The 25,619-nt window shown below is 43.5% G+C and overlaps 1 protein-coding gene across 1 annotated transcript in view; it reads left to right on the forward strand.

Moving 5' to 3' along the window:
- The window catches only part of LOC144606604 (adhesion G protein-coupled receptor B2-like), a 264,431-nt gene that overhangs the window by 179,712 nt on the left and 59,100 nt on the right, over positions 1–25,619 (forward strand). The window contains exon 9 of the mRNA XM_078422876.1: positions 11,016–11,122. Coding sequence (XP_078279002.1) covers positions 11,016–11,122 — 107 coding nt within the window. The remainder of the gene's footprint in view (positions 1–11,015; positions 11,123–25,619) is intronic.

Below are 25,619 nucleotides of genomic sequence, written 5' to 3' on the forward strand. Positions count from 1 at the left end.
GGCTCTCCAACCACAATTGTGAAGGCAATTACACATTTGCCGGCAAAACCCAAATCCCCAAAAATGAATTAAAAATTAGAAAAGACTAAACAAGCTATTACATTATCACAAATGCCTTCACTCTTTCATCACCTCTCCCTCATCACCAATGACATGCACTATTTTACAATTGGTCCCTGTTCATGGAAATCCTTGTACTTATCGACAAGCAACTGATCTCCCAAATTGCACTTGTCAGGCAAGAACGGTGAATGTGGGAGTAGTGCAAGTAAATAAATGTTATGTATATAATAAGATATTGCCCAACAATGTCCACATGGTTACGAAAGTGATTCGTAAAGATTTGCTATTTTCATTATTCATTCTATGTGACTTCTGCATAGGTGACTGCAGTCTCTTGTGTCTCCTCTTGTTAGTTCATCTGCTCAGGTTTCTGATGACCATATATATTTTGATGTTGCACTCTCAAATGAACTAGCTCAACTAGCTCCTCTGTGGAAATGTTAACATCAAGATCCACAGTTTGCTTTACTTTGACTGAAGGCGCTGGAGGAAAAGTAAAATAGTTTTAGTCATGGAAGTTTATTCAGAATGATATTTCATTTATAGACAAGTCAGCATGACTTACGTTTGGATGTGACATAGCTTGGAGAAATTTAATGCTGTTGTTGTACAGTGACAAATTCTGATTCATGGCTTCTCTCAACAATGGCACTGAAATGATGGTTATACCCATGACCACGTTCTTTGCAGATGCTAACTGCAGTATATGTGGTGGACTAAGCTTTGTTCCTTCCCTCTCCCTTGCATTCTGCCCTTAGTTTCCTGCAGAATCTGTGGGCCATAGGCGCAGTGAGTGGAGAAAGTCCATTTAATGCACCTACCCATTAGGCAAATGTGTCATGCTTGTTATAGGCAAATATTTGAGAACATGTTTGTGAACTGAGGAGATGTTATTGCATGGCATCAGGATTGGCAATACCAAAAAGAGAAAGAAAGCAATGAGGGAGGAAATAGAGAGCAAAAGCTCTTACCTGGATAATTACCTCAAGTGCCCCCCCCCCCATGGATCTATCCTTGAGCTTTTCCCATTTCTCATCTTCCACTCAACAATTTGGCACCAGTTCTTACATGGATACCGATGACACCCAGCTTCACTTCACTATCATCTATCCTGATCTTTATTATTTTTAATTTCCCTAGTAATCCACAGGGCATGAGCAGAAAATTGTTCAATTTATAGAAGGGCTACTTAACATCTTCAGTTCCATAAACTCTTGCCTAGTCAGTTGTGCCTTCATTCTCCCTGACAACCAACCTGGAACACTTGCTATTTAGTGCTGAAAGTTAGGATTCATTATGGATGCTATGGATTAAATATGGATTCCATGCTGAGGCAGGTATAACAGCTTGATCTGCGTGGTTTTGGGATCATTTGGCCGCAGTAAATACCATCTTTTACCAACAGCTCCTGGATGAATAGATCATTCAATTTAATGTCAACATCACCACCATTTCCATGTTACTTCCAGGCTTTTATAAAATTAAAAAATAAACAATCTGAGTCTCTGAATAAAGAAATTTACGTTTTCTCTGTCATAAATGAGCTGTCAGATTGGAAAAGGTGCCCCCTTGTTTTAGATATCTCCATGAGGAGAAATATCCTTGGCATCCCCCCTATTTGCTCAAGATTTTATAAGATCACCTCCAATTCTACCATAATTCATTGAGTGCAGGAGATCTGGAGATTATTCCCTTCAACCTCGGAATAATAGTCATACAGAATGGAAACGCCCTTTGGCCCAACTTGTCTATGCTGACCAAGATGCCCCATTTACACTAGTACCACCGGTCCATGTTTGGCACATATATCTCAAAACCTTTCCTATTCATGTATATGTCCAAATGTCTTTTAAACGTTATTATTGTACCTGCCTCACCTGCCCCCTCTGGCAGCTCGTTCCATATACCCACTGCCTTCTATATGAAAAAAATGCCCCTCGGGTTCTTATTGAATCTTTCCCCTGTCAACTTAAACCAATGTCCTATGGTTCTTGATTCCCCAACTCTGGGTAAAAAATTATGCACATTGACTTTATCGATTACCCTCATGATCAACCTAGTTATCTTTCCCTGTAAGATCTTTCCTTCTTTTTAAATGCCAGAATGAAAACCGTAAGCATAACTTAAATTTAGTCTGGCCAGCATATAACCTTCTTATCGAGTCCACATCACAAGATTAGATATTGTTCAACCAGAGCTGAAGACACTTCTCAACATCTTCATTGGAGCCAGCGATATCGGCCTGCAATCTGTATTGATTTTCCAGTTGAGGGCATTTCAGCAGGTGTTCCATTGTTTGCGGTTCAATACCACATTCGCATGTGACATCGTTAGAGTTATATCCCCACTTGTTTAGAGACGCCTTGGCTCTGCAAACACCAGTTCTCAATCGATGGAGGCATTTCCTGCTGGCCCAACTTGTGTCTGCACCAGGAGGGAGTTGCTCTCAAATCATATAACAAAGTTGCACCAAGCTTTACCATAAATGAATGCCACTCAATGCCTATCAATCCCTATCAGTGCCACTCAAATGCTTTTTCATTCATCTATCCAAAGTAGATAATTTCATATTTTTCTATATTGTGCTCAATCTGTCACTTTTTGTCTGCTCACCAAATCTATCTACCTCAGACTCTTTCCTAACTTTACCCCTTTGTGATGGCAAATCTCATTCAGATTGTCACAATCCAAATTACTGCCATCACAAACTTCTCTGTGTTTAATGTTAATCTGACTAAATTATCCAACTTTTGGTAATGGTGCATGTGAACCATTACAGCTGGTAAGGATGGTCCATTCCGTGCATCCGATGATCAAGCAAATACATTGTGAGTGTATTGACATGCATTTGAGGAGAAATTATTAGAATTGTTAGAGATGACTGGGGTTGATGTGTGACGAATTGTGATGTGTGGCGCCAAATACATGTTTGCTGAGTGCAACTATCTGACTGACCTGGCACCACTGGCTGAAAGGTTCCTTGTGCAGTTCTCTGGACCTGGAGCAGGATCTGAGGTAATGGATGTATTGACTGTCATCTTCCAAAATTCCCAACACTGGACTTTTCTGGCAAACTGGAAAACAGCACAGCTATTAAAAAAGAGAAGAGGAAAGCAGGGAACTACATGGGGGCAGCAGTAGCACAGTGTCCTATGTAGCACAGCAGTAGAGTTGCTGCCTTACAGTGCCAGAGACCCGGATTAGATCCTGACTACAGGTGCTGTCTGTACAGAGTTTGTACGTTCTTCCTGTGACCATGTGAGTTTTCTCTGGGTGCTCTAGTTTCCTCCCACATTCCAAAGTTGTTCAGGTTTGTAGTTTAATTGGTCTCTGTAAATTTTCCCTAGTATATTGGTAATTGATGGTTGGCACGGACTTGGTAGGCCGAGTTTTCAACCTGTATCTCTAAACTAAATTAAGCTAAACTAAGCAAGCCAATTAGCCGAATATCAGTTGTTGGTAAAATGTTGGAAACCATTGTTGAGAAAGTGATAATGAAGCACGTAAAAAAATGACATGATGAGACAGAGACAAGATTGCTGATGAAAAAAAGATAATCTGTTAAACAAATTTATTAGCATTCTTTGAAAAGTAACTTGCTGGACAGTAAAGAGTAACTAGTTAATGTTGTGCATTTAGATTTCCAAATGTGTCACATAATTTCTTATTTGACGAGATAAGAGATTACCGCATTGATAGTAATATATTAGTATGACCAAAGCATCGTCTCAACAGACATCCACCATCATAAATGCTTTGAAAGGCTGGTTATGGCGCATATTAAATCCAACCTACCAAGCAACCTTGATCCCCTGCAGTTCACCAACCACCACAACTGGTTAATGTAACCTCCCTGGAACTTCTGGATAAGAAGGACAACTATATGATTTTCATAAACCAAAAAATGGCGGCGCGTCCAGACGCAGCGGCTTTGCGCTCCCCAAACTGATGTAATTCGGAGCAGCCCAGCACCGAACGCGGCTGCGGAAAAACCCAAGAAAGTACACCCGGGAAACCCAGAAAACTTAAAGAACACAAACGACCACTGAAACTCACCTACAGCACGAGGAAATCCCGACAGTGCTGGCGGCAGCACGTCCAGACACAGCAACATCGCGCTCTCCAAAGCACTGCAGACCACGCAAGGAGCCGCATGGAGCAGCCCAGCAGCGGCGGGAAGAACAGGTCTCGGGATCTTCATTCAAAATCCGCGACCCTTACCTCCACCGAAATCCAGTCGGAGCCCGTGGCGGCAAGTCCGGTCTCAGCGGCAGCGCGTCCCCCAAGGCACTGCAGCTCCCGGAAGGCAGATCGCACATGGAGCCGCACGGAGCTGCTCAACATCGTACGCAGCTGCGAGAGACTGGCTGGTGAGTACTATAAAACCCTCACCAAAATCCCGACGGAGCTAGGCAGAACAGCCCCTTGGATCACCACACCAGAGGGATGGAGACGGAGACAGCGCAGGGAGAGGATGCAAAAACGTGGACGGAGAGCGGGAGTGCAGGCCAGGCTACGGTGGGCCCCACAAAGACCATCCCTACCAAGCGTCTTTCTCGCAAATGTCCGGTCACTCTCCAACAAGCTGGATGAGGTAAGGCTATGGATCAACACCCAGTGATCTCTGAAAGACTGCTGCGCGCTGATCTTCACGGAAACGTGGCTCAATGCGCTGGTTCCCGACGGGGCTGTGGAGCTAACGGACCGGTCACTACATCGGGCTGAAAGAACAAGGGCGGTGGGCTCTGTATCTACATTAACAATAACTGGTGCACCAACCACACTGCAATAGAGAGCTACTGTTCCCCAGACCTGGTGTACCTACTGCTTAAATGTAGGCCATTCTATCTGCCTCGGGAGTTTACTGTGGTCTTCATCATGGCCGCACACATTCCCCCACAGGCTAATGCTAATCTAGCACTAGCACAGCTGCACTCGGCCATCAGCAAGCAGCAGGATGCCCACCCCGACGGTGCCTTCATTGTTGCAGGGGACTTTAATCAGGTCGACCTATGAGCTGCGCTCCACAAATTCCACCAGCATGTGCAGTGCCCTACCAGGGGCTCTGGAAACACGCTGGATAAAGTGTACACCCCCTGGAACAATCCGATCACCTCTCACTGCTTCTACTGCCTGCATACAAACCCCTCATCCGCACGACCAAACCTACAATTAAGACGGTCAAAATATGGCCCGAGGATGCCACCCGACAACTCCAGGACTGCTTTGATAGCACCGACTGGGACCTGTTTGCACAATAGGCGACCTGCGGTTCTGAGGTAGACTTGGAGGAGTACACATCCACTGTGCTCTCCTACATCAACTGCTGTGTGGAGAATGTCACAGTGGACAAGGAAATAAAGATGTTCCCAAACCGGAAACCCTGGATGAATAAGGAGGTACAGAACAGGGCACGCAACAACGTCTTTAAATCTGGTGACACTTCAGCATACAGTGTTGCCAGGTCAAACCTGAACAAGGGTATAAAAAGGGCCATAGACACCCACAGGCAAAAGGGGGAAGACCACTTCAATACCACGGACACCAGAAGCATGTGGCAGGGTGTCAGGGACATCACTGGCTACAAGAGCAGCCCTGCCTGCCCCCACAGCGATATCACACTAACCAACGAGCTAAACACCTTCTTTGCCTGCTTCGAAAACTGGCAACACCACCTTGAGTGGAAGAACCCCAGCCGAGGCAGAGGGGCAGGTCTTGCAAGTGAGCACACAGGAAGTACAACGCACTCTGCAAAGGGTCAACCCACGCAAGGCTGCAGGCCTGGATGGAGTTCAAGGAAGGGTACTTAGGGACTGTGCTGAACAGTTGGCTGAGGTATTCACCAGGATCTTTAACCTGTCATTATCTCTGGCTACAGTCCCCAAGTGCCTGAAGTCGGCTACCATAGTGCCGTTGCCGAAAAAAGCAAAGATCACCAACCTGAACAACTACCATCCGGTTGCCCTAACTCCTATAATCATGAAGTGCTTTGAAAGGCTGGTCCTCTCACATATCAAATCCAGCACCCCTGCCTCACTGGACCCACATCAATTTACATACAGGGCAAACAGATCCACAGAGGACGCCATCTCTCTGGCTCTTCACACTGTCCTGACTCACCTGGAGAGACAGGGCACGTACGTGAGGATGCTATTCATTGACTATAGCTGTGCCTTCAACACAGTCATCCCCACCAAGCTCATCATCAAACTCCACCAGCTAGGCCTCAGCTCGTCGTTATGCGACTGGATCCTGGACTTCCTGCTGGAGCGACCGCAGGCAGTGAGAATGGGCCTGCACCTGCCCTCCACTATCACCCTGAGTACCGGCACACCACAGGGCTGTGTTCTGAGCCCCATGCTGTACTCCCTATTCACACACGACTGTGTTCCTGCATTCGACACCAACACCATTGTCAAGTTTGCAGATGACACAACGGTGATCAGGCTGATCACCAACGGTGATGAAACAAACTACAGAGCGGAGGTGCAGAACCTGGCGGACTGGTGCTCTGATAACAACCTGTCCCTAAATACCACCAAGACCAAGGAGCTGATCATCAACTTCCATAGGTCACACAACGGGGAATACGCCCCGATCTTTATCAACGGGGACAGTGTGGAGAGAGTGTCCAGCTTCAAGTTTCTGGGCACTCACATTTCGGAGGACCTAATATGGTCCACTAACACTGCTGTGCTGGTCAAGAAGGTACACCAACGACAGTTCTACCTAAGAACAATGAAAAAGTCTGGTCTATCCCAACAGCTGCTGACGACCTTCTACCGCTGCACCATAGAGTGCATCCTAACACAGGGCATCCCTGTGTGGTATCTCAGCTGCACGGAGGCAGAGAGGAAAGCTCTTCAGCGGGTAGTCCATAGAGCTCAGAGGACTTTCGGAACACAGCTACAAGCCTTGGAGGGCATCTACAACACATGATGCCTCAGAAAAGCCACCAGCATCCACAAAGACTCTTCACACCCCTGCAACAGTCTGTTCGAACTTCTACCATCGGGCAGACGATACAAGGCCTTCTACGCCCGCACCTCCAGACTCAGGAACAGCTTCATCCCCAGGGCCATAGCTGCTATGAACCGGTCCTGCTGAGCCGGATGGTCACAACGCACAGTGATCCGGCACAGATCTACTTGCATTTTATTCTGTTTTAAAACTGTTCTAATTTGTTTCATTGGGTTGTTTAAATTAATACTGACTAGCTAATTAATTTATTGCATCGTATGGGAGGCACATTCCCAATCTCTTTGTACCCCTGCACAATGATAATAAAGATATATTGTATTGTATTGTATTGTAAAGCTTTTGATAAGGTGCCACACGTGAGGCTGCTAAGGAAGATGAGAGCCCATGGTCTCAAAGGGCAGATACTAGTATGGATAGCAGGTTGGCTGGATGGCAGAAGGCAAAGAGTGGCAATAAAAGGGGCTTTTTCGGGTTGGCTGCCAGTGACTAGTGGAGTTCCGCAGGGATCTGTGCTGGGGCCGCTACTCTTCACACTGTATATTCATAATTTGGATGAGTGGATTGAAGGCTTTTGTGGCCAAGTTTGCAGATGATACGAAAATAGGAAGAAGGGCAGATAGTGTAGAGAAAGCAGGGACTCTGCAGAAAGACTTGGACAGGTTGGGACAGTGGGCAAGGAAGTGGCAGATGAAATATAGTGTAGCAAAGTGTGGAGTCATGCATTATGGTAATAGGAATAAAGGCGTAAACTATTTTCTAAATGGGGAGAGAATCCAGAAATCGGAGGTGCAAAGGGATTTGGGAGTATTGGTGCAGGATTCCCTAAAGATTAATCTGCAAGTCGAATCGGTTGTAAAGAAGGCAAATGCAATGCTAGCATTTATTTCAAGAGGGCTCGAATACAAAAACAGGGATGTAATGCTGAGGTAGACAAAAAATGCTGGAGAAACTCTAAGGGACATGCAGCATCTCTGGAGAGAAGGAATGTGTGATGTTTCGGGTCGTGACCCTTCTTCAGACTGATGTCAGGGGAGTGGGCGGTATAGAGATAAAATGTCGTCGGACTGGTGGGTGAACAGGTAATGGGGAGGGGATGGAGAGGCAGAGGTCTCACCATTGTTCCTCTCCGTCCCACCTCAACGAGTTTCGTGTCTGCCACGATGTAGAGCTTTTCTTCCATTGCCTCCGCCTCCAGGCCTTTTTCTATGGGAAGGAGTCCTTACCACCCAGTGATGACTCCTTCTCCCATCTTCACCAGACCCCTCCTCTTGGACTTCCCGGATGGCCCTCTACCCTCTTTCGACCTTTTTATTTCCAACTGCCAGCGGGACATCAACGGTCCCAACTTTTCCACTCCCCTTACCTACTCTAACCTCAACCTCCCTGAACGTACAGCCCTCCGCTCGCTCTGCAGCAACCCCGACTTGATAATCAAACCCGCCGACAAGGAAAGTGCCGTGGTAGTCTGGCGCGCTGACCTCTACCAGGCTGAAGCCAGGCGACAACTCTCAGACCTCCTCCTACCTATCCTTGGACCATGATCCCACAGATGTGCATCAGGCCTTAATATCACACATCTTTTCTGATTTCGTAACTTCCGGCTCTCTGCTCTTCAAAGCCTCCAACCTTATCGTTCCCCAGGCTCCATTTTATCTTCTCCCCAAAATCCACAAACAGAACTGCCCTGGCAGACCCATTGTTTCTGCTTGTTCATGTCCCATTGAATTAATTTCCACATACCTCGACTCCATCCTATCCCCCCTGGTCCAATCCCACCCTTCCTATGTCCAATACAACTCACAGGCCCTTCGTCTCTTCAATTACTTCCATTTTCCAGGCCCCCACTACCGCATCTTTACTATAGATGTCCAGTCACTTTACACCTCCATCCCCCACCAGGAAGGTCTTCAAGCCCTCCATTTCTTCCTCGACTGCAGAACCAGCCAATTTCCATCTACTAACACACTCCGCCGCCTTGCAGAGCTGGTCCTTACCCTTAACAACTTCTCCTACGACTCCTCCCACTTCCTCCAAATCCAAGGCGTAGCCATGGGCACTCGTGTGGGCCCCAGCTATGCCTGCCACTTTGTAGGGTACGTGGAACAATCACTGGCCCTATCCCCGAACTCTACCTCCGCTACATTGACGACTGCATCGGTGCTACCTCCTGCACCCATGTAGAACTCACTGACTTCATCAACTTCATGTCTAATTTCCATCCTGCACTCAAATTCATTTGGACCATCTCCCTACCGTTTCGAGATCTCACCGTCTCCATCACCGGAGACAGACTATTGACGGACATCTATTACAAACCCACTGACTCCCATACCTATCTAGACTACACTTCTTCCCAACCTACTTCCTGTAAAGACTCTATCCCCTACTCCCAATTCCTCCGTCTACGCCGCATCTGCACCCAGGATGAGGTTTTCCATGCCAGGTCATCGGAGATGTACTCATTCTTTAGGGAACGGGGGATCCCCTCTTCCATTATAGATGAGGCTCTCACTTGGGTCTCCTCAATATCCTGCAACTCCGCTCTTGTTCTCCCTCCCCCCATTCGTAGCAAAGTCAGAGACCCCTTGTCTTCATCTTCCACTTCATCGGCCATCGTAAACAGCACATAATCCTCTGACATTTTCGCCACCTCCAACGGGATCCCACTACTAGCCACATCTTCCCATCTCCACCCCTTTCTGCTTTCCGCAGAGACCGTTCCCTTCGCAACTCCCTGTTCAACTCGTCCCTTCCCACGCAAACCACCCCCTCCCCAGGTATTTTCCTCTGCAACCGCAGAAGATGCAACACCTGTCCCTTTCCCTTCTCCCTCGACTTCGTCCAAGGCCCCAACAGTCTTTTCAAGTGAGGCAGAGGTTCACTTGCACCTCCTCCAACCTCATCTACTGTATCCGCTGTTCCAGGTGTCGACTCCTGTATATCAGCGAGACCAAGTGCAGACTCGCCGATCGTTTCGCTGAACACCTCCGCTCAATCCGCCTAAACCTACCTGATCTCCCGGTTGCTCAACACTTTAACTCCCCCTCCCATTCCCAATCTGACCTTTCTGTCAGAGCGAGGCCCAGCGCAAATTGGAGGAACAGCACCTCATATTTCACTTGGGTAGCTTACAACCCAGCGGTATGAACATTGACTTCTCTAACTTCAAGGAGCCCTTGCTTTCCCTCTCTCTCCATCCCCTCCCCCTTCCCAGTTCTCCCACCAGTCGTACTATCTCCGACTACATTTTATCTCTGTACCGCCCAATCCCCTGATATCAGTCTGAAGAAGGGTCTCGACCAGAAACATCACACATTCCTTCTCTCCAGAGATGTTGCCTGTCCCGCTGAGTTACTCCAGCATTTTGTGTCTACCTTTGATTTAAACCAGCATCTACAGTTCTTTCCTAAATACGATGTAATGCTGAGCCCCCATAAGATACTGGTCAGGCCGCATTTAGAGTAGCGTGAACAATTATGGGCACCGTATCTGAGGAAGGATGTTCTGGCCCTTGAGAGGGTCTAGAGGAGGTTTACAAGAAAGATCCCAGGAATGAGTAAGTTAACTTATGATGAGTGTTTGACAGCACTTGGATATCAAATATTAACAAGGCAGAGTAAGGAAGGAGATTGAGAACATCATAACCTGGTGCCAAGACAACACCCTCTCCCTCAACGTCAGGAAGACTAAGGAGATTATGATTGACTTCAGGAACAGGTCCACCTCAGTCTAGTGTTAACCTAAAAGACTAGCTGAAGAGTGGTACATATCTGTCAATGTAGGTCTCTAACTATTTTAGCTTTGCAGTACCAGTCGTGACAACCAGAGTGTTGGCCCTTTAAAGATTTTAAACATTGCATTTGAATAAAACATTTAAATAATCTTACATTTAAAAGAGGTTCGAGGACACTTGAATGTACAGGGAGGAACACTAACTAAATGTTGTTTACTTTTATTTCTGTGATGCTTAGGCTCAGCCAGCCGCAGATGTTTATTGAATTCTCGTGGAATTGCATTTTGGGGGCCACCAAGTTTTGCCAGATGTGTCTCACATGCTTACAGACATCTATATGTATCGGTACGTACAAATCACTTCTTTAACATCTTATTTCAATGAGAAAGCAAAGGTATTAATAATGCAGTACATTGAGAGCGCAGTGAGTTAAGATACGGTGAGTATCCTGATCCACATCTCATCAGTCTGCTAGACTGAAAGCTTGCTTACTGAAAGGGTCTACTAAGATTGGTTAGTTTGACCTGATTACGAATGCAGTTCTAAAGGGTTCAAAATGACAAACAAACATTGTATGCAAACAATGAAAATTACTGTTGAATTTTGTTTTAAACGCCTGTTATGATAGGGTGAACTTACTTTTTGAGAGAAAATATTTTTTGTTGCTGCCTACGAGGAGAATGAATAGCTGATATTTCTACCAGAATATAAATGAAGGAAGATGAATGATGGAAGTTAGCGAGAAACAAAAACAATGCTGGAGTTATGAGATTCAGAACACTGCAATTGCTGGAGGTGTAAAATGAAAGAGAATGCTGGTAATACTCCGCTGATCAGGGTGCATCGGTGGAGAGATAAAAAACTGGTCTGGCCTGTGGAATTTCATATTGATACTCAAGAACTGCCGCAAACATATGTGAGAAGCCTGTATGATCTTACATTGGGCTTTATTGGTTGAGGCTAAAGAAAGTTGTCACAGTGGGAGTTGGAAGGAGAATTAAAGTGTCAGGTGACTGTCGTCTCAGGATCGCCCTTGCCAATCGAAAGGGGGCATAATATGTTTGGTTACTCCAACATACAGGAGACCGCATCGTGAACACCCAATATAATATAAAATATATATTGGTATGTGTGGGATGTTTCCTTTCAATGCTCTAAAAGTCTTGCAGTAAATGAACTCCCTCATCATTTTCATTATCAAGTTCCAGACTATCACTGCATCACTGTAACGTACATATCATGTGTAATATTGGTCCAGGGGTAATAACTTAATTTGATATGGTCATCCCTTTTGGATTCATGGTTGACTAGTGTTGCAACAGTGCTTGATGCAAAAGGTTCCAGAAGAATGGTGTTGAAAAGAAAATCCCAAGGCATTTAACATAGGTGATGTCTCGGAGGACTGAAGCGTAGCAAATTTTGTCTCTAGTTAAGAAGGGGAGTGGAGATAACCCACAAAATTATAGACCTGTGAGACTCATGTCAGTGATACGAGAGCTATTAAAGATACCGGAATAGGATTGACTCCCATTTGGAAGAGACTGGCATCGTTAAGAACAGTCAGCATTAGTCCGGGGTGAGGTTATGTTTTACGAACTTGATTGAATTATTTGAGGAGGTGGCAAAGGTGATCAATGAAGGTAGGGCAGTGGATTTTGTTTACATGGATTTTAGTACGTCATTTGATAATGTTGGTCTTGGTAACCTGCATAACAGCGTCTGGTTAAAATGCATGGGATCCATGGTAAATTGGTAATTTGGATTCAGAACTGGCTTAACAATAGAATATCGTTCTGCTTTCTGTGAGCGTTGTGATAGAAGGGTGTTATTTGGCTGGAGATCGGTGTAATTCTATCACCCGCAGATCTCCAGAATGAATGTAACTGAAATAAACACTTCACTCTCAAGAAGTCCCAAATAAACTGGGCAAAACTCGGTCTGAATTTTTTTGTTGGATGAGAACATAGAACCCTGAATAATACAGCACGGAACAATATCTGTGCCTTGTTAATCTCTGCTGCCTAAACGTGATCCATAAATCTCAAAATATAATTGCAAAATATATTCAATGTCAAGTGATTCCCTTTTAAATTTCTGGGAGGTATATTTCCCAGAGAAAATAAATCGTCTATGATTATTCACCTCCCCTAAGGGACTGTTTGCCAGATATAATAATAATAATAATAATGCATTACATTTATATAGCGCTTTTCAAACACTCAAAGACGCTTTACAGGGATTACTAGAACATAGAGAAGAAAATAAATAGATAAATAAGTAAATAAGTAAACGAACAGAAAAAGGAGACAGAAGGTGAGGTGACGGTCAGTGGTTGAAGGCAGTGCTGAACAGGTGAGACTTCAGTGATGTTTTGAATGTGGTGAGTGAGGAGGAGTCTCTGACGGTTTGGGGTATTGCATCCATGAAATGTTTTTCAGAAGTAATGGATGACAGTTCATGGCAGAAACATTTGTGAGGTTCTTAACGGGTTGATCGCAAGATGTCAGTACCCTATCTCCAAAGAGAATGCTGTGAAGGCGGCCATGGAACTTCTTGAGAAGATTAACCCATCCCTAATTTGAGCATGCTGGCTTTTTACAATATCTCAATCCAAAACTGAGAGCAGTGCCCAGCAGATTTCTGCATCGATGAACTGGACTGTCCTTCCAATAACAGAAGAATGAAAGCTGCAAAAAAGTGTATGAAAATTGAATGGAACCAAAAGATGCAGAAACATATCTACAATCAAGGTATCAAATATCTACATTGCCAGAAACTGGAGACATATGAGAATGAAGCTCACCATACATGTCAACCCATACATCACCCACGGATCACATTTGAGCTAATGATGGAGTGTTCTGTGTCACAGGAACAGTTGTTGTAGAGGTATCAGAGTAGGTAGTGCTGTGGACTCGTAGCTCCAGAGACTCGGGTTCAATCCTGTCCTCGGGTGCTGTCTGTGTGGAGTTTGCATGTTTTGCTTTGACCTCATGCATTTTCCACATGTGATCCAGTTTCTTCCCATATCCCAGTGACATTCTGGTTGATTGTTAACTGATTATTGTAAATGCCTCCCTGCCTCAATGTGCCAATGAATCAGGGTGGGATTGATAGGCATGAGAGAAAATAAGGGTAGATTAGGAGATTAGGGATAGTGGGTAAATGGTTACATGAAAATAAATAGGAGAATGGTACCAATTATTTTGTTCTGGGAGCCGACATAGACTTGATGGTTCAAATGACCTCCTCTGTGCATTAAAGAAATTTAGGAAATAATCTCTGACAGACAGGGAAGGATTGTTTGAAGCAAATATGGAGATTCCATTGGGTTAACCACCAGTCTTGCTCATCATCAGACCCTTTGGAAACCAGTTAATATCATTGCAGGAAAGAAAGACATTTGATCCTGTATCTCAAAAGTAAAGCACAAAGAGACCAAAGTATTGTTTGGATGTTTTGACTTTCTGTTTGGTGTCTTATTATTAAAGAATAGATGTAATATATGTGTCTTACATAATGTTAGTCTGTGCACAATAAATGTTCCTCTCTGGATAGTTAACTGTGGAACACTGAGGAAGTTTGTCATGAACGCCAGCATCCTCACAAACTTCTACAGATGCACCATTGAGAGCCTGCTGACAGGCTGCATTACAGTCTGGTATGGGAACTGTTCTGACCACAGCCACAAATCACTACAGAGAGTGGTGAAGACGGCACAGCACATCACTGGCAACTGTCTCCCGGCCATTCAGGACATTTTCTAACGGCGGTGCCTCTGGAAGGCACGCAGCATCATCAAGGACCACAGCCACCCAGCACGCAGGCATCTTGTTATCGTCAGGCAGACGTTACAGAAGTATGGTTGCGCGTACCACCAGACTTAAGAACAGTTTCTACCATCAGGCCATCAGGCTTCTGAACTCATAAACACATTTCAAATCATATATATTGATTATTTTTAATATTGTCTTTTTACCTATTTTTAATATTGTCTTTTTACCTTACTAATGTCATTTTTAAAAATCTTATTTATCCTTGGAATATTACTGCTGAGGTGATCCGTTGTCTTGTCAAATATATTTCATTGTACCGTTGACCCTGTGCCAACCTACATATGACAAAAAAAAAAATTAAATTATTATTGTTATTATTATAGTTTCAGATGACTCTGCTGTTTCGTGGCACCACAGAATGTGGTGTCCAGCAGGAGGTTGTTAGAAAGGAGAAGGTGAGGATGTCAGCTGGCACGCTGTGACCTCTCATGAATGAAGTACTTTTGTTAATAGTGTAAATTACTGACTATTTCTGGAATTTTAGAGAATAAATAAGGGAGTTACTCCAACAAAATTCATACATGCTTCAGATTGCAATCATTATTCTTAGGCTGTTTACGTAGTTGTTATTTGCAATGACCATTTCTATTTATAAAAGAGACCCAAAGCTGAATAAAAAGCCTCATCCCTCATTGTTCTGTGCATAAATCATCAGAATGCCTTTGTTAATGTTTCCCCAGAACTCACTTAAATCCTTTAGTGATTTTACGCTAAACAGTTCTGAGTAATCTGCTTCAAACATCTATTATTTTCTGTTCACACTTTTTAAAATGTGTTTTTGTCAATCAAGTGTTACTTTTAATGGACAATGGATTATCAGTTGAATCAGGAGATAAAATTGGCATCAAAAATGTAATGCTACGGTGGTTATGGGAGATTTCAACATGCAGGTAGACTGGGAAAATCAGGTTGGAAATGGACCCCAGGAAAGAGAGTTTGTAGAGTGCCTTCGAGATGGATTCTTAGAACAGCTTGTACTGGAGCCTACCAGGGAGAAGGCAATTCTGGATTTAGTGTTGTGTAATGATCCTGATCTGATAAGGGGACTAGAGGTAAAAGAGCCATTAGGAGGCAGTGATCACAACATGATAAGTTTTACTCTGCAAATGGAAAGGCAGAAGGGAAAATCGGAAGTGTCGGTATTACAGTATAGCAAAGGGGATTACAGAGGCATGAGGCAGGAGCTGGCCAAAATTGACTGGAAGGAGGCCCTAGCAGGGAAGACGGTAGAACAGCAATGGCAGGTATTCCTGGGAATAATGCAGAGGTTGCAGGATCAATTTATTCCAAAGAGGTGGAAAGACTCAAAGGGGAGTAAGAGACACCTGTGGCTGACAAGGGACAGTATAAAAATTAAGGAGAGGAAGTATAACATAGTAAAGAAGAGTGGGAAGACAGAGGATTGGGACTCTTTTAAAGAGCAACAAAAGTTAACTAAAAAGGCAATACGGGGAGAAAAGATGAGGTACGAGGGTAAACTAGCCAATAATATAAAGGAGGATAGCAAAAGTTTTTTTAGGTACGTGAAGAGGAAAAAAATAGTCAAGGCAAATGTGGGTCCCTTGAAGACAGAAGCAGGGGAATTTATTATGGGGAACAAAGAAATGGCAGACGAGTTAAACCGTTACTTTGGATCTGTCTTCACTGAGGAAGATACACACAATCTCCCAAATGTTCTAGGGGCCGGAGAACCTAGGGTGATGGAGGAACTGAAGGGAATCCACATTAGGCAGGAAATGGTTTTGGGTAGACTGATGGGACTGAAGGCTGATAAATCCCCAGGGCCTGATGGTCTGCATCCCAGGGTACTTAAGGAGGTGGCTCTAGAAATAGTGGAAGCATTGGAGATCATTTTTCAATGTTCTATAGATTCAGGATCAGTTCCTGTGGATTGGAGGATAGCAAATGTTATCCCACTTTTTAAGAAAGGAGGGAGAGAGAAAACGGGTAATTATAGACCAGTTAGTCTGACATCAGTGGTGGGGAAGATGCTGGAGTCAATTATAAAAGACGAAATTGCTGAGCATTTGGATAGCAGTAACAGGATCATTCCGAGTCAGCATGGATTTACGAAGGGGAAATCATGCTTGACAAATCTACTGGAATTTTTTGAGGATGTAACTAGGAAAATTGACAGGGGAGAGTCAGTGGATGTGGTGTACCTCGACTTTCAGAAAGCTTTCGACAAGGTCCCACATAGGAGATTAGTGGGCAAAATTTTGGCACATGGTATTGGGGGTAGGGTACTGACATGGATAGAAAATTGGTTGACAGACAGAAAGCAAAGAGTGGGGATAAATGGGTCCCTTTCGGAATGGCAGGCAGTGACCAGTGGGGTACCGCAAGGTTCGGTGCTGGGACCCCAGCTATTTACGATATACATTAATGACTTAGACGAAGGGATTAAAAGTACCATTAGCAAATTTGCAGATGATACTAAGCTGGGGGGTAGTGTGAATTGTGAGGAAGATGCAATAAGGCTGCAGGGTGACTTGGACAGGTTGTGTGAGTGGGCGGATACATGGCAGATGCAGTTTAATGTAGATAATTGTGAGGTTATTCACTTTGAAAGTAAGAATAGAAAGGCAGATTATTATCTGAATGGTGTCAAGTTAGGAGGAGGGGGAGTTCAACGAGATCTGGGTGTCCTAGTGCATCAGTCAATGAAAGGAAGCATGCACGTACAGCAGGCAGTGAAGAAAGCCAATGGAATGTTGGCCTTCATAACACGAGGAGTTGAGTATAGGAGCAAAGAGGTCCTTCTACAGTTGTACCGGGCCCTGGTGAGACCGCACCTGGAGTACTGTGTGCAGTTTTGGTCTCCAAATTTGCGGAAGGATATTCTTGCTATGGAGGGCGTGCAGCGTAGGTTCACTAGGTTAATTCCCGGAATGGCGGGACTGTCATATGTTGAAAGGCTGGAGCGATTGGGCTTGTATACACTGGAATTTAGAAGGATGAGGGGGGATCTTATAGAAATATATAAGATAATTAGGGGATTGGACACATTAGAGGCAGGAAACATGTTCCCAATGTTGGGGGAGTCCAGAACAAGGGGCCACAGTTTAAGAATAAGGGGTAGGCCATTTAGAACGGAGATGAGGAAAACCTTTTTCAGTCAGAGAGTGGTGAAGGTGTGGAATTCTCTGCCTCAGAAGGCAGTGGAGGCCAGTTCGTTGGATGCTTTCAAGAGAGAGCTGGATAGAGCTCTTAAGGATAGCGGAGTGAGGGGGTATGGGGAGAAGGCAGGAACGGGGTACTGATTGAGAGTGATCAGCCATGATCGCATTAAATGGCGGTGCTGGCTCGAAGGGCTGAATGGCCTACTCCTGCACCTATTGTCTATCATTCCATATTGATTATCTTTCTGACAAATATTTTGTTGACAGAGCAGACTGCGTCTATCGCAAGGACAGAATACAAAGAATTGTGAAATGGGTAACTTATTGGCTCATAACTTTAAGTCGAGCGATCTTCCATTCTAAGCATGTCCTTATTGAAATTTCTTGGATAATAGCTTTACTGCACACTGCATTTTGGTAACTGAAGGGTCTCCCAGAAGCAGATGGGACCTTCACGAGCTAACATAAATTGAATACTGAATACAACAATGAATATCTTTTATCCCAAATGTTGAGATTGGCATTCACAAAAGCTGAAGACAGATTCAAACAATTTAAAGAATCAGTTAAAACAAGGAAGATGTCTAAAGTGCAAACAAAGCATGTAAGGCCAAGAGCTGTTTTATTAGTTTATCCAGATTCATCCAGTATGGTCACAACTGCTCCTGGCATGAATCATCCACATGTTGCTTTGACAAGACTACCTCTAAACCTCATCTTCATAACTTACCAATCTCTAAGTAAATCTTCCCTTCGATGTCACACTGGCTCGTTCCATACGCCCACCACCCTTTGCGTGAAAAGGTTACTCCTCAGGTTACTATTAAACTTTTCCCCCCTCACCTTAAACCTTTGTCCTCTGGTTCCGGATTCCCCTACTCTGGGCAAGAGACTCTGCATCTACCCGATCTATTCCTCTCATGATTTTGTACACCACTCTCAGATCACCCCTCATCCTAGCCTGCTCAAAATCTCCCTCTAGCTCAGGCCCTTGAGTCCTGGCAATATCCTCGTAAATTCTCTCTGCACCCTTTCCAGCTTGATTATATCTTTCCTATAACATGGTGCCCAAAACTGAACACAATACTCTAAATGAGGCCTCACCTCTATATGCAGTCTTATACAACAGCAATATGACCTCCCAACTTCTGTACTCAATACTCTGACTGATGATCAACCTATCTACCTGTAATGCCCCTTTCAATGAAATATGTACCTGTACTCCTAGATCCCTCTGCTCTACAACACTCCCCAGAGCCCTATCATTCATTGTGTAGGTCCTACCCATGTTAGTGCTCCCAAAATGCAACACCTCTTTTCTGTATTGAATTCCATTAACTGAATAATTCTCAGCCCACCTGCCTAACTGATCAAGACCCTGCTGCAATTATGCTGCAGTATTGTTCATCTATGTTGGTATTTTGCACAAGGATTACATGTTAATCAATGAGATAGTTTAATGTACATAGGTATGAAGGAAATGCATGGGATATAACCAATTTAGTCCCTTGCACCCTTTTGCAATTCACTAAAGACATAGCTGATCTGCAGCATAGTTATTTAAACTTGTTTTATTCACAAATTCCTTAATAATGTAGACTAACAAATATCTATCCATTCAGAATTAAAATTAAGAAATTGCAAGGGAGAGATACAAACCTAACATCCTTTACAGATAAATGTATTTTGTATTTTCACTCTTGCGAGCCTTGACTCCAAATTTTAGTGGATTTTTTCTTGTCTGACACTCCCCAGACAACAAGAGGGAATTGAAGGCTTTGTGGCCACATTTGCAGATGATACGAAGATCGGTGGATGGGCAGGTATTGTAGAAAAGGGAGGGTCTCTGCAGACTTGGACAGGATGGAAAAATGGGCTGTGAAGTGGCAGATGGAATACAGCGCAGCAAAGTGTGGAGTCATACATTTTGGTTGTAGGAATAAAGGCATAGACTATTTTCTGAATGGGAGAGAATTCATAAATTTAAGGTGCAAAGGGACTTGGGCGTGCCAGTGCAAGATTCACAAAAAGTTGATTTTTACGTCGTATTGGTGGTAAGGAAGGCGAATGCAATTATTTAGGGAGGGCTAGAATACAAAAACACGGATGTAATGCTGAAGCTTAATAAGGCACTGTTCAGACTGGTTTTAATAATATATTCCTTTATTCGTCCCACACCGGGGAAATTTACAGTGTTACAGCAGCAAAGTGGATAGCAAGAGAGCAGGAGATCATTCGTTATAAATAAAAGATACATAAATTGTCATCAGTTTTCTGTGTGTTCTTAGCTGTTATTGTTGACTCGTCTGCTGGGAGCAGTGTTGGTTGTGCAGTCTCACAGCAGCGGGAAGGAAGGACCTCCTATATCTCCCCTTCATGCACTTGGGGTGAAGGAGTCTGTCACTGAAGGAGCTACTCAGTGCAGTGACAGTGTCCTGCATGGGGTGGGAGTCGTTGTCCAGCAGCGATGTTAACTTTGCCATCGTCGTCCTCTCTCCCACCACCTGCACTGAGTCGAGGGTTTTGAAGTATTGTGAGCAATTTAGGGCCCCATATCTGATGAAGAATGTGCTAGCATTGGAGAGGGTACAGAGGAGGTTTACCAGAATGATCCCAGGAATGATTAGTTTAACATATGATGAGCATTTGAAGGCATTGGGGTTGTACTCACTGGAGTTTAGAATGATGAGCTGCGACCTCATTGAAACTTACTGAATAATGAAAAGCTTGGATAGAGTGAATGTGGAGAAGATGTTTCCACTAGTGAGAGAGTCTAGGACCAGAGGGCATAGCCTCAGAATAAAAGGATGTACCTTTAGAAAAGAGATGAGGGGGAATTTCTGTAGTTAGAGGGTGGTGAATCTATGGAATTCATTGCCACAGGTGGTTGTGGAGGCCGTCAATGAATATTTTTAAGGCAGAAAAGACAGATTCTTGATTTGTAAGGGTGTTAGGGGTTATGGGATGAAGGCAGGAGAATTGGATTGAGAAGGAAAGATAGATCAGCCATGATCAAATGACACAGTAGACTTGATAGGCTGAATGGCCTATTTCTGCTCTGAGAACCTATGAACTTATGTGAACTCGCAGATCTAACAGTGGCATAACTTCTACCTCCTCCTATTCGTGATGTAATGCAATGAAAGCCTGCATTCCACTAGCTTCATGATTATTTTCCATGCGTCCAAAAGATCCGAATGATATTTTTAGAGACTTGTAAAGTCCAAGATAGTGCCAGAAAGTGGCGACTCTTTGATACTGTCCTAGTAGAGGATCGACTATTAGCCGCTACAATCGTTCACTCTTTTACTTGTGTATGATTGTAAATCATGTATAGTAAATTTGACTGGATAGCACTTCTCACTATTTCACGGTGCACATGATAATAATAAATTAAACAATGTATCTCTATGTCTCTTTGACCTAAATTGCTTTAACTTTTCACTGTTTAGAAAGGAATTTAGTTTAGCCTTTGTAGGTTCAAAGATAATGATGTCATATTTCCTCACATTGAAGTACTTTGCCCACGTTTTTATCTGTTAACATTTGTTTGTGGAAACAAGGATCTGCGGATGCTGGTGTACAAAAAAAGACAGAGAATGCTGGAATAACTCAGTGGGTCACCCGCTGAGTTACTCCAGCACTTTGTGTCTTTCAACATTTGTTGTTGTCTAATGTTTCCTTTAACATTTTCTTTAATTCATTGGAAAATGTGGATATGACCCATTACCTAGCTCAGTTAAAGTTACAATGAATAGCTGTACCCCCTCCCAACACACATTGGTGCAAGTTATATCCTGCCAATTTGAATAATTCCTCGTAACTCGTTTCCTGCCTCTCAGTCAATTTCCTGACCAGATTAATAATTTATCTTTAATTTCACAAGCTCTGAATTTAGTAACAATCTCTAATAGGGGAATGTCATAGACTTCCAAATGCAATACATTTATGGACATCCCAACGCCTGATATTTTAGTCAATTCTTTCCAAAAAAATCAGCTTTGCATCTTATGTTCAATTTCTAAATATAAATCAGTAATTCACTGACATTTGCTGTCAGGTTAACAGGTTTATAATTTTCTCATCTCCCTATCTCACCTTTCTTAAATGGTGGAGTGATGTGCATCAGGATGGAATCCAGAATTAAAAACAATTCCTTTAAAATTCTGGATAAAAATAATCAGGTTCAGGGGATTTATCACTGTTCTGTACTTTGTGTCCCTTTAGCTGCAAATAGCCTCTCCACATGCGCATCTGCTAGTTCTTTTCTCATGCCATCAGAATTAGCCTCCCCCCATCTTATAACTTTAACTTATGGAGTAGTCCTATCTTATTATTTGTTTCCCTCATTTTCATGGATATATATTGTAGATAACTGGGGCCCAAGCACTGCTATACCCAAGGAATTACTATCTGCCAAACCGGAAAAAAACTCTTTTATTCGTATTCTATGTTTTCCACCTGTCAACCAGTTTCAATGCCATTCAATTGTACTTCAATTTTGTACATGAACCTCACGTTTGTACATAAAGATCTTCTGAAAATTCCAATGCACCAGCTTTACTAGTTCTCCTTTATCTATTCTAGCAATTGCATTCTGAAAAGATTCCTGTAGATTTGTCACATGGGTTTTTCCCTTCATAAATCCATGTCGACTTTGTCTTACACTGATAATATTTCCAATGAGTCCTGCCATCAATTTCTATAGACTCTTGCGGTTTCCCTACTACTGATGTCAGATCTCTAGTGCAGAGATGACATTTGTATAGTATCTTCCACAGGTCAACAGCTGGTATGAACCTGCAAATCATTCATGCAAGTGTTTTCTATTCCCTTCAAGCTCCCTTGACACATTGACTATTCAGTTCAAAATTCCAGACTACTTTATTCCACAAAGATAGAGTGCTATCTTAAGGATAGCGGAGTCAGGGGGTATAGGGAGAAAGCAGGATCGGGGTACTGATTGAGAATGATCAGCCATGATCAGATTGAATGGCGGTGCTGGCTCGAAGGGCCGAATGGCCTACTCCTGCACCTATTGTCTATTGTCTATAAAGCAAGCTTTGCTTAGATATTCATTTGCCTAATGATAAATGTGAGGAATAACACCAAAGTCGTGTAGAAATACAATAAGCAGAGCCACGTCATCTCTACATACAAGATCAAATAAGACCCTGTAAAATGAAGACAAAAGGAGTGCTGGAGTAACTCAGGGTTCAGACAGCTTCTCTGGAGAACATGGATAGGTGACATTTCTGGTCGGGACCCCTAAGAATGAGGATGTACTTCTCAGAGAGCTGGACATTTGTGATGGCTCAACCCTATTCCTGTCCCCTATCCTCAAACTTTGAATTGTCCTCTACAATGACAAAGTGATAACCAATCGTGATTTATTTACTTGCAGGGTGTTGTGCATTTGGTAAACACTTCCTAAATTGTTTAAGGACTGAGATGATAAATAATCTCAGTCTGAAGAAGGGTCTCGACCCGAAACGTCACCCATTCCTTCTCTCCCGAGATGCTGCCTGACCTGCTGAGTTACTCCAGCATTTTGTGAATAAATCGAGATGATAAATAATATTGAACAGATAAACGAGAGATGATGAAATGAATAGGAAGTGACAACTGAGTGATGTGTACACCCCAGCAGTATGAACATTGACTTCTCTAACTTCAGATAGCCCTTGCTTTCTCTCTTCATCCCCTTCCCTTCACAGTTCTCCCACTAGTCTAAGAAAATAACTGCAGATGCTGGTACAAATCGATTTATTCACAAAATGCTGGAGTAACTCAGCAGGTCAGGGAGCATCTCGGGAGAGAAGGAATGGGTGATGTTTCGGGTCGAGACCCTTCAATGGGTGACGTTTCGGGCCTCTCCCACTAGTCTTACTGTCTCCAACTACATTCTATCTTTGTCCCGCCCCCTCCCCTGACATCAGTCTGAAGAAGGGTCTTGACTCGAAACGTCACCCATTCCTTCTCTCCAGAGATGCTGCCTGACCCGCTAAGTTTCTCAAGCATTTTGTATCTGGTTGCGTACATTTCATTGTATATGAGCTCACCTTGGATCCCAAGTGCCTCAATCTTCTGGACCTTTAAAAAGTTTGTTTGTGATTTGCTCTAAGAATTTGGTTTGTGATTTGCTTCAACCCACCCATCCTCTCTTTGTTTGGCCTCACAATACAACTTTAACTCTCCACCCAACCCTTAGAATCTGATTGAGCGTCTGACATCCTACTACAGGACATTGTTGCCTGACTGACATCTGGTGCTTCATCTTTCGATGTCTTCCTTCAATATCCTTTATCCAATATTGTTTCTCTTGAACTTTGCCTTTCTACCAACATTGACCTTCCTTTTGATGCCCAGATGGCCCCTGACTCCAGGTCTGAACGTCCCTACCGTACTCCCCCATGTCTTCCAACCCCATGCATTCTTCCTCTCCTTTAACCATGATGCACTCAATCTAAGAAAGGAAAATCCAAGATCCGCAAGGCTTATTTTATTCAACATGATGTCTGGAATCTCCTTTGTGAGAAAATTGTGATCCAATGGGGGACTGTCTGGTAGAACCAGTCTATTGTGCCTTGCTCAGTGCTGTGAGATGTCCTGAAAATGTTGTATAAGCTTGCATGAAAGAGAGACAGAGACAGAGGGGTGTAAAATGAGGGTAGAAGCAATAGGTAGCAAGGTGAAAAGTAAAAGTGGCAGGCAGACAAATCCAGGGCAAAAATCAAAAAGGGCCACTTTTCAACATAATTGTATAAGGGGTAAGAGTGTTGTAAAAACAAGCCTGAAGGCTTTGTGTCTCAATGCATGGAGCATTCGTAATAAGGTGGATGAGTTGAATGTGCAGATATTTATTAATGAATATGATATAGTTGGGATTACGGAGACATGGCTCCAGGGTGACCAAGCCTGGGAGCTGAACATCCAGGGATATTCAATATTCAGGAGGGTTAGACAGAAAGGAAAAGGAGGTGGGGTAGCGTTGCTGGTTAGAGAGGAGATTAACGCTATAGAAAGGAAGGACATTAGCTTGGAGGATGAGGAATCGATATGGGTAGAGCTGCGAAACACTAAGGGGCAGAAAACGCTAGTGGGAGTTGTGTACAGGCCACCTAACAGTAGTAGTAGAGTTGGGGATGGCATCAAACAGGAAATTAGAAATGCGTGCAACAAAGGTAAAACAGTTATAATGGGTGACTTCAATCTACATACAGATTGGGTGAATCAAATTGGCAGAGGTGCTGAGGAAGAGGAGTTCTTGGAATGTATGCGGGATAGTTTTCTAAACCAACATGTAGAGGAACCAACGAGAGCAGGCTATTCTAGACTGGGTATTGAGTAATGCGGAAGAGTTAGTTAGCAGTCTTGATGTGCGTGGCCCCTTGGACAAGAGAGACCATAATATGGTTGAGTTCTTCATTAGGATGGAGAGTGACATAGTTAATTCAGAAACAACTGTTCTGAACTTAAAGAAAGGTAACTTTGAGGGTATGAGACGTGAATTGGCCAAGATAGACTGGCAATTGATTCTTAAAGGGTTGACGGTGGATATGCAATGGAAGGCATTTAAAGACCGCATGGATGAACAACAACAATTGTTCATCCCAGTTTGGCAAAAGAATAAATCAGGGAAGGTAGTGCATCCGTGGCTAACAAGGGAAATTAGGGATAGTATCAAAACAAAAGATGAAGCATGCAAATTAGCAAGAAAAAGCAGCCTACCAAAGGACTGGGAGAAATTCAGAGTCCAGCAGAGGAGGACAAAGGGCTTAATTAGGAAAGGGAAAATAGATTATGAAAGAAAACTGGCAGGGAACATAAAAACTGACTGCAAAAACTTTTATAGATATGTGAAGAGAAAAAGATTAGTTAAAA

The sequence above is a fragment of the Rhinoraja longicauda genome, chromosome 27 (genome assembly GCF_053455715.1).
Source record: "Rhinoraja longicauda isolate Sanriku21f chromosome 27, sRhiLon1.1, whole genome shotgun sequence".
NCBI lineage: Eukaryota > Metazoa > Chordata > Chondrichthyes > Rajiformes > Arhynchobatidae > Rhinoraja > Rhinoraja longicauda.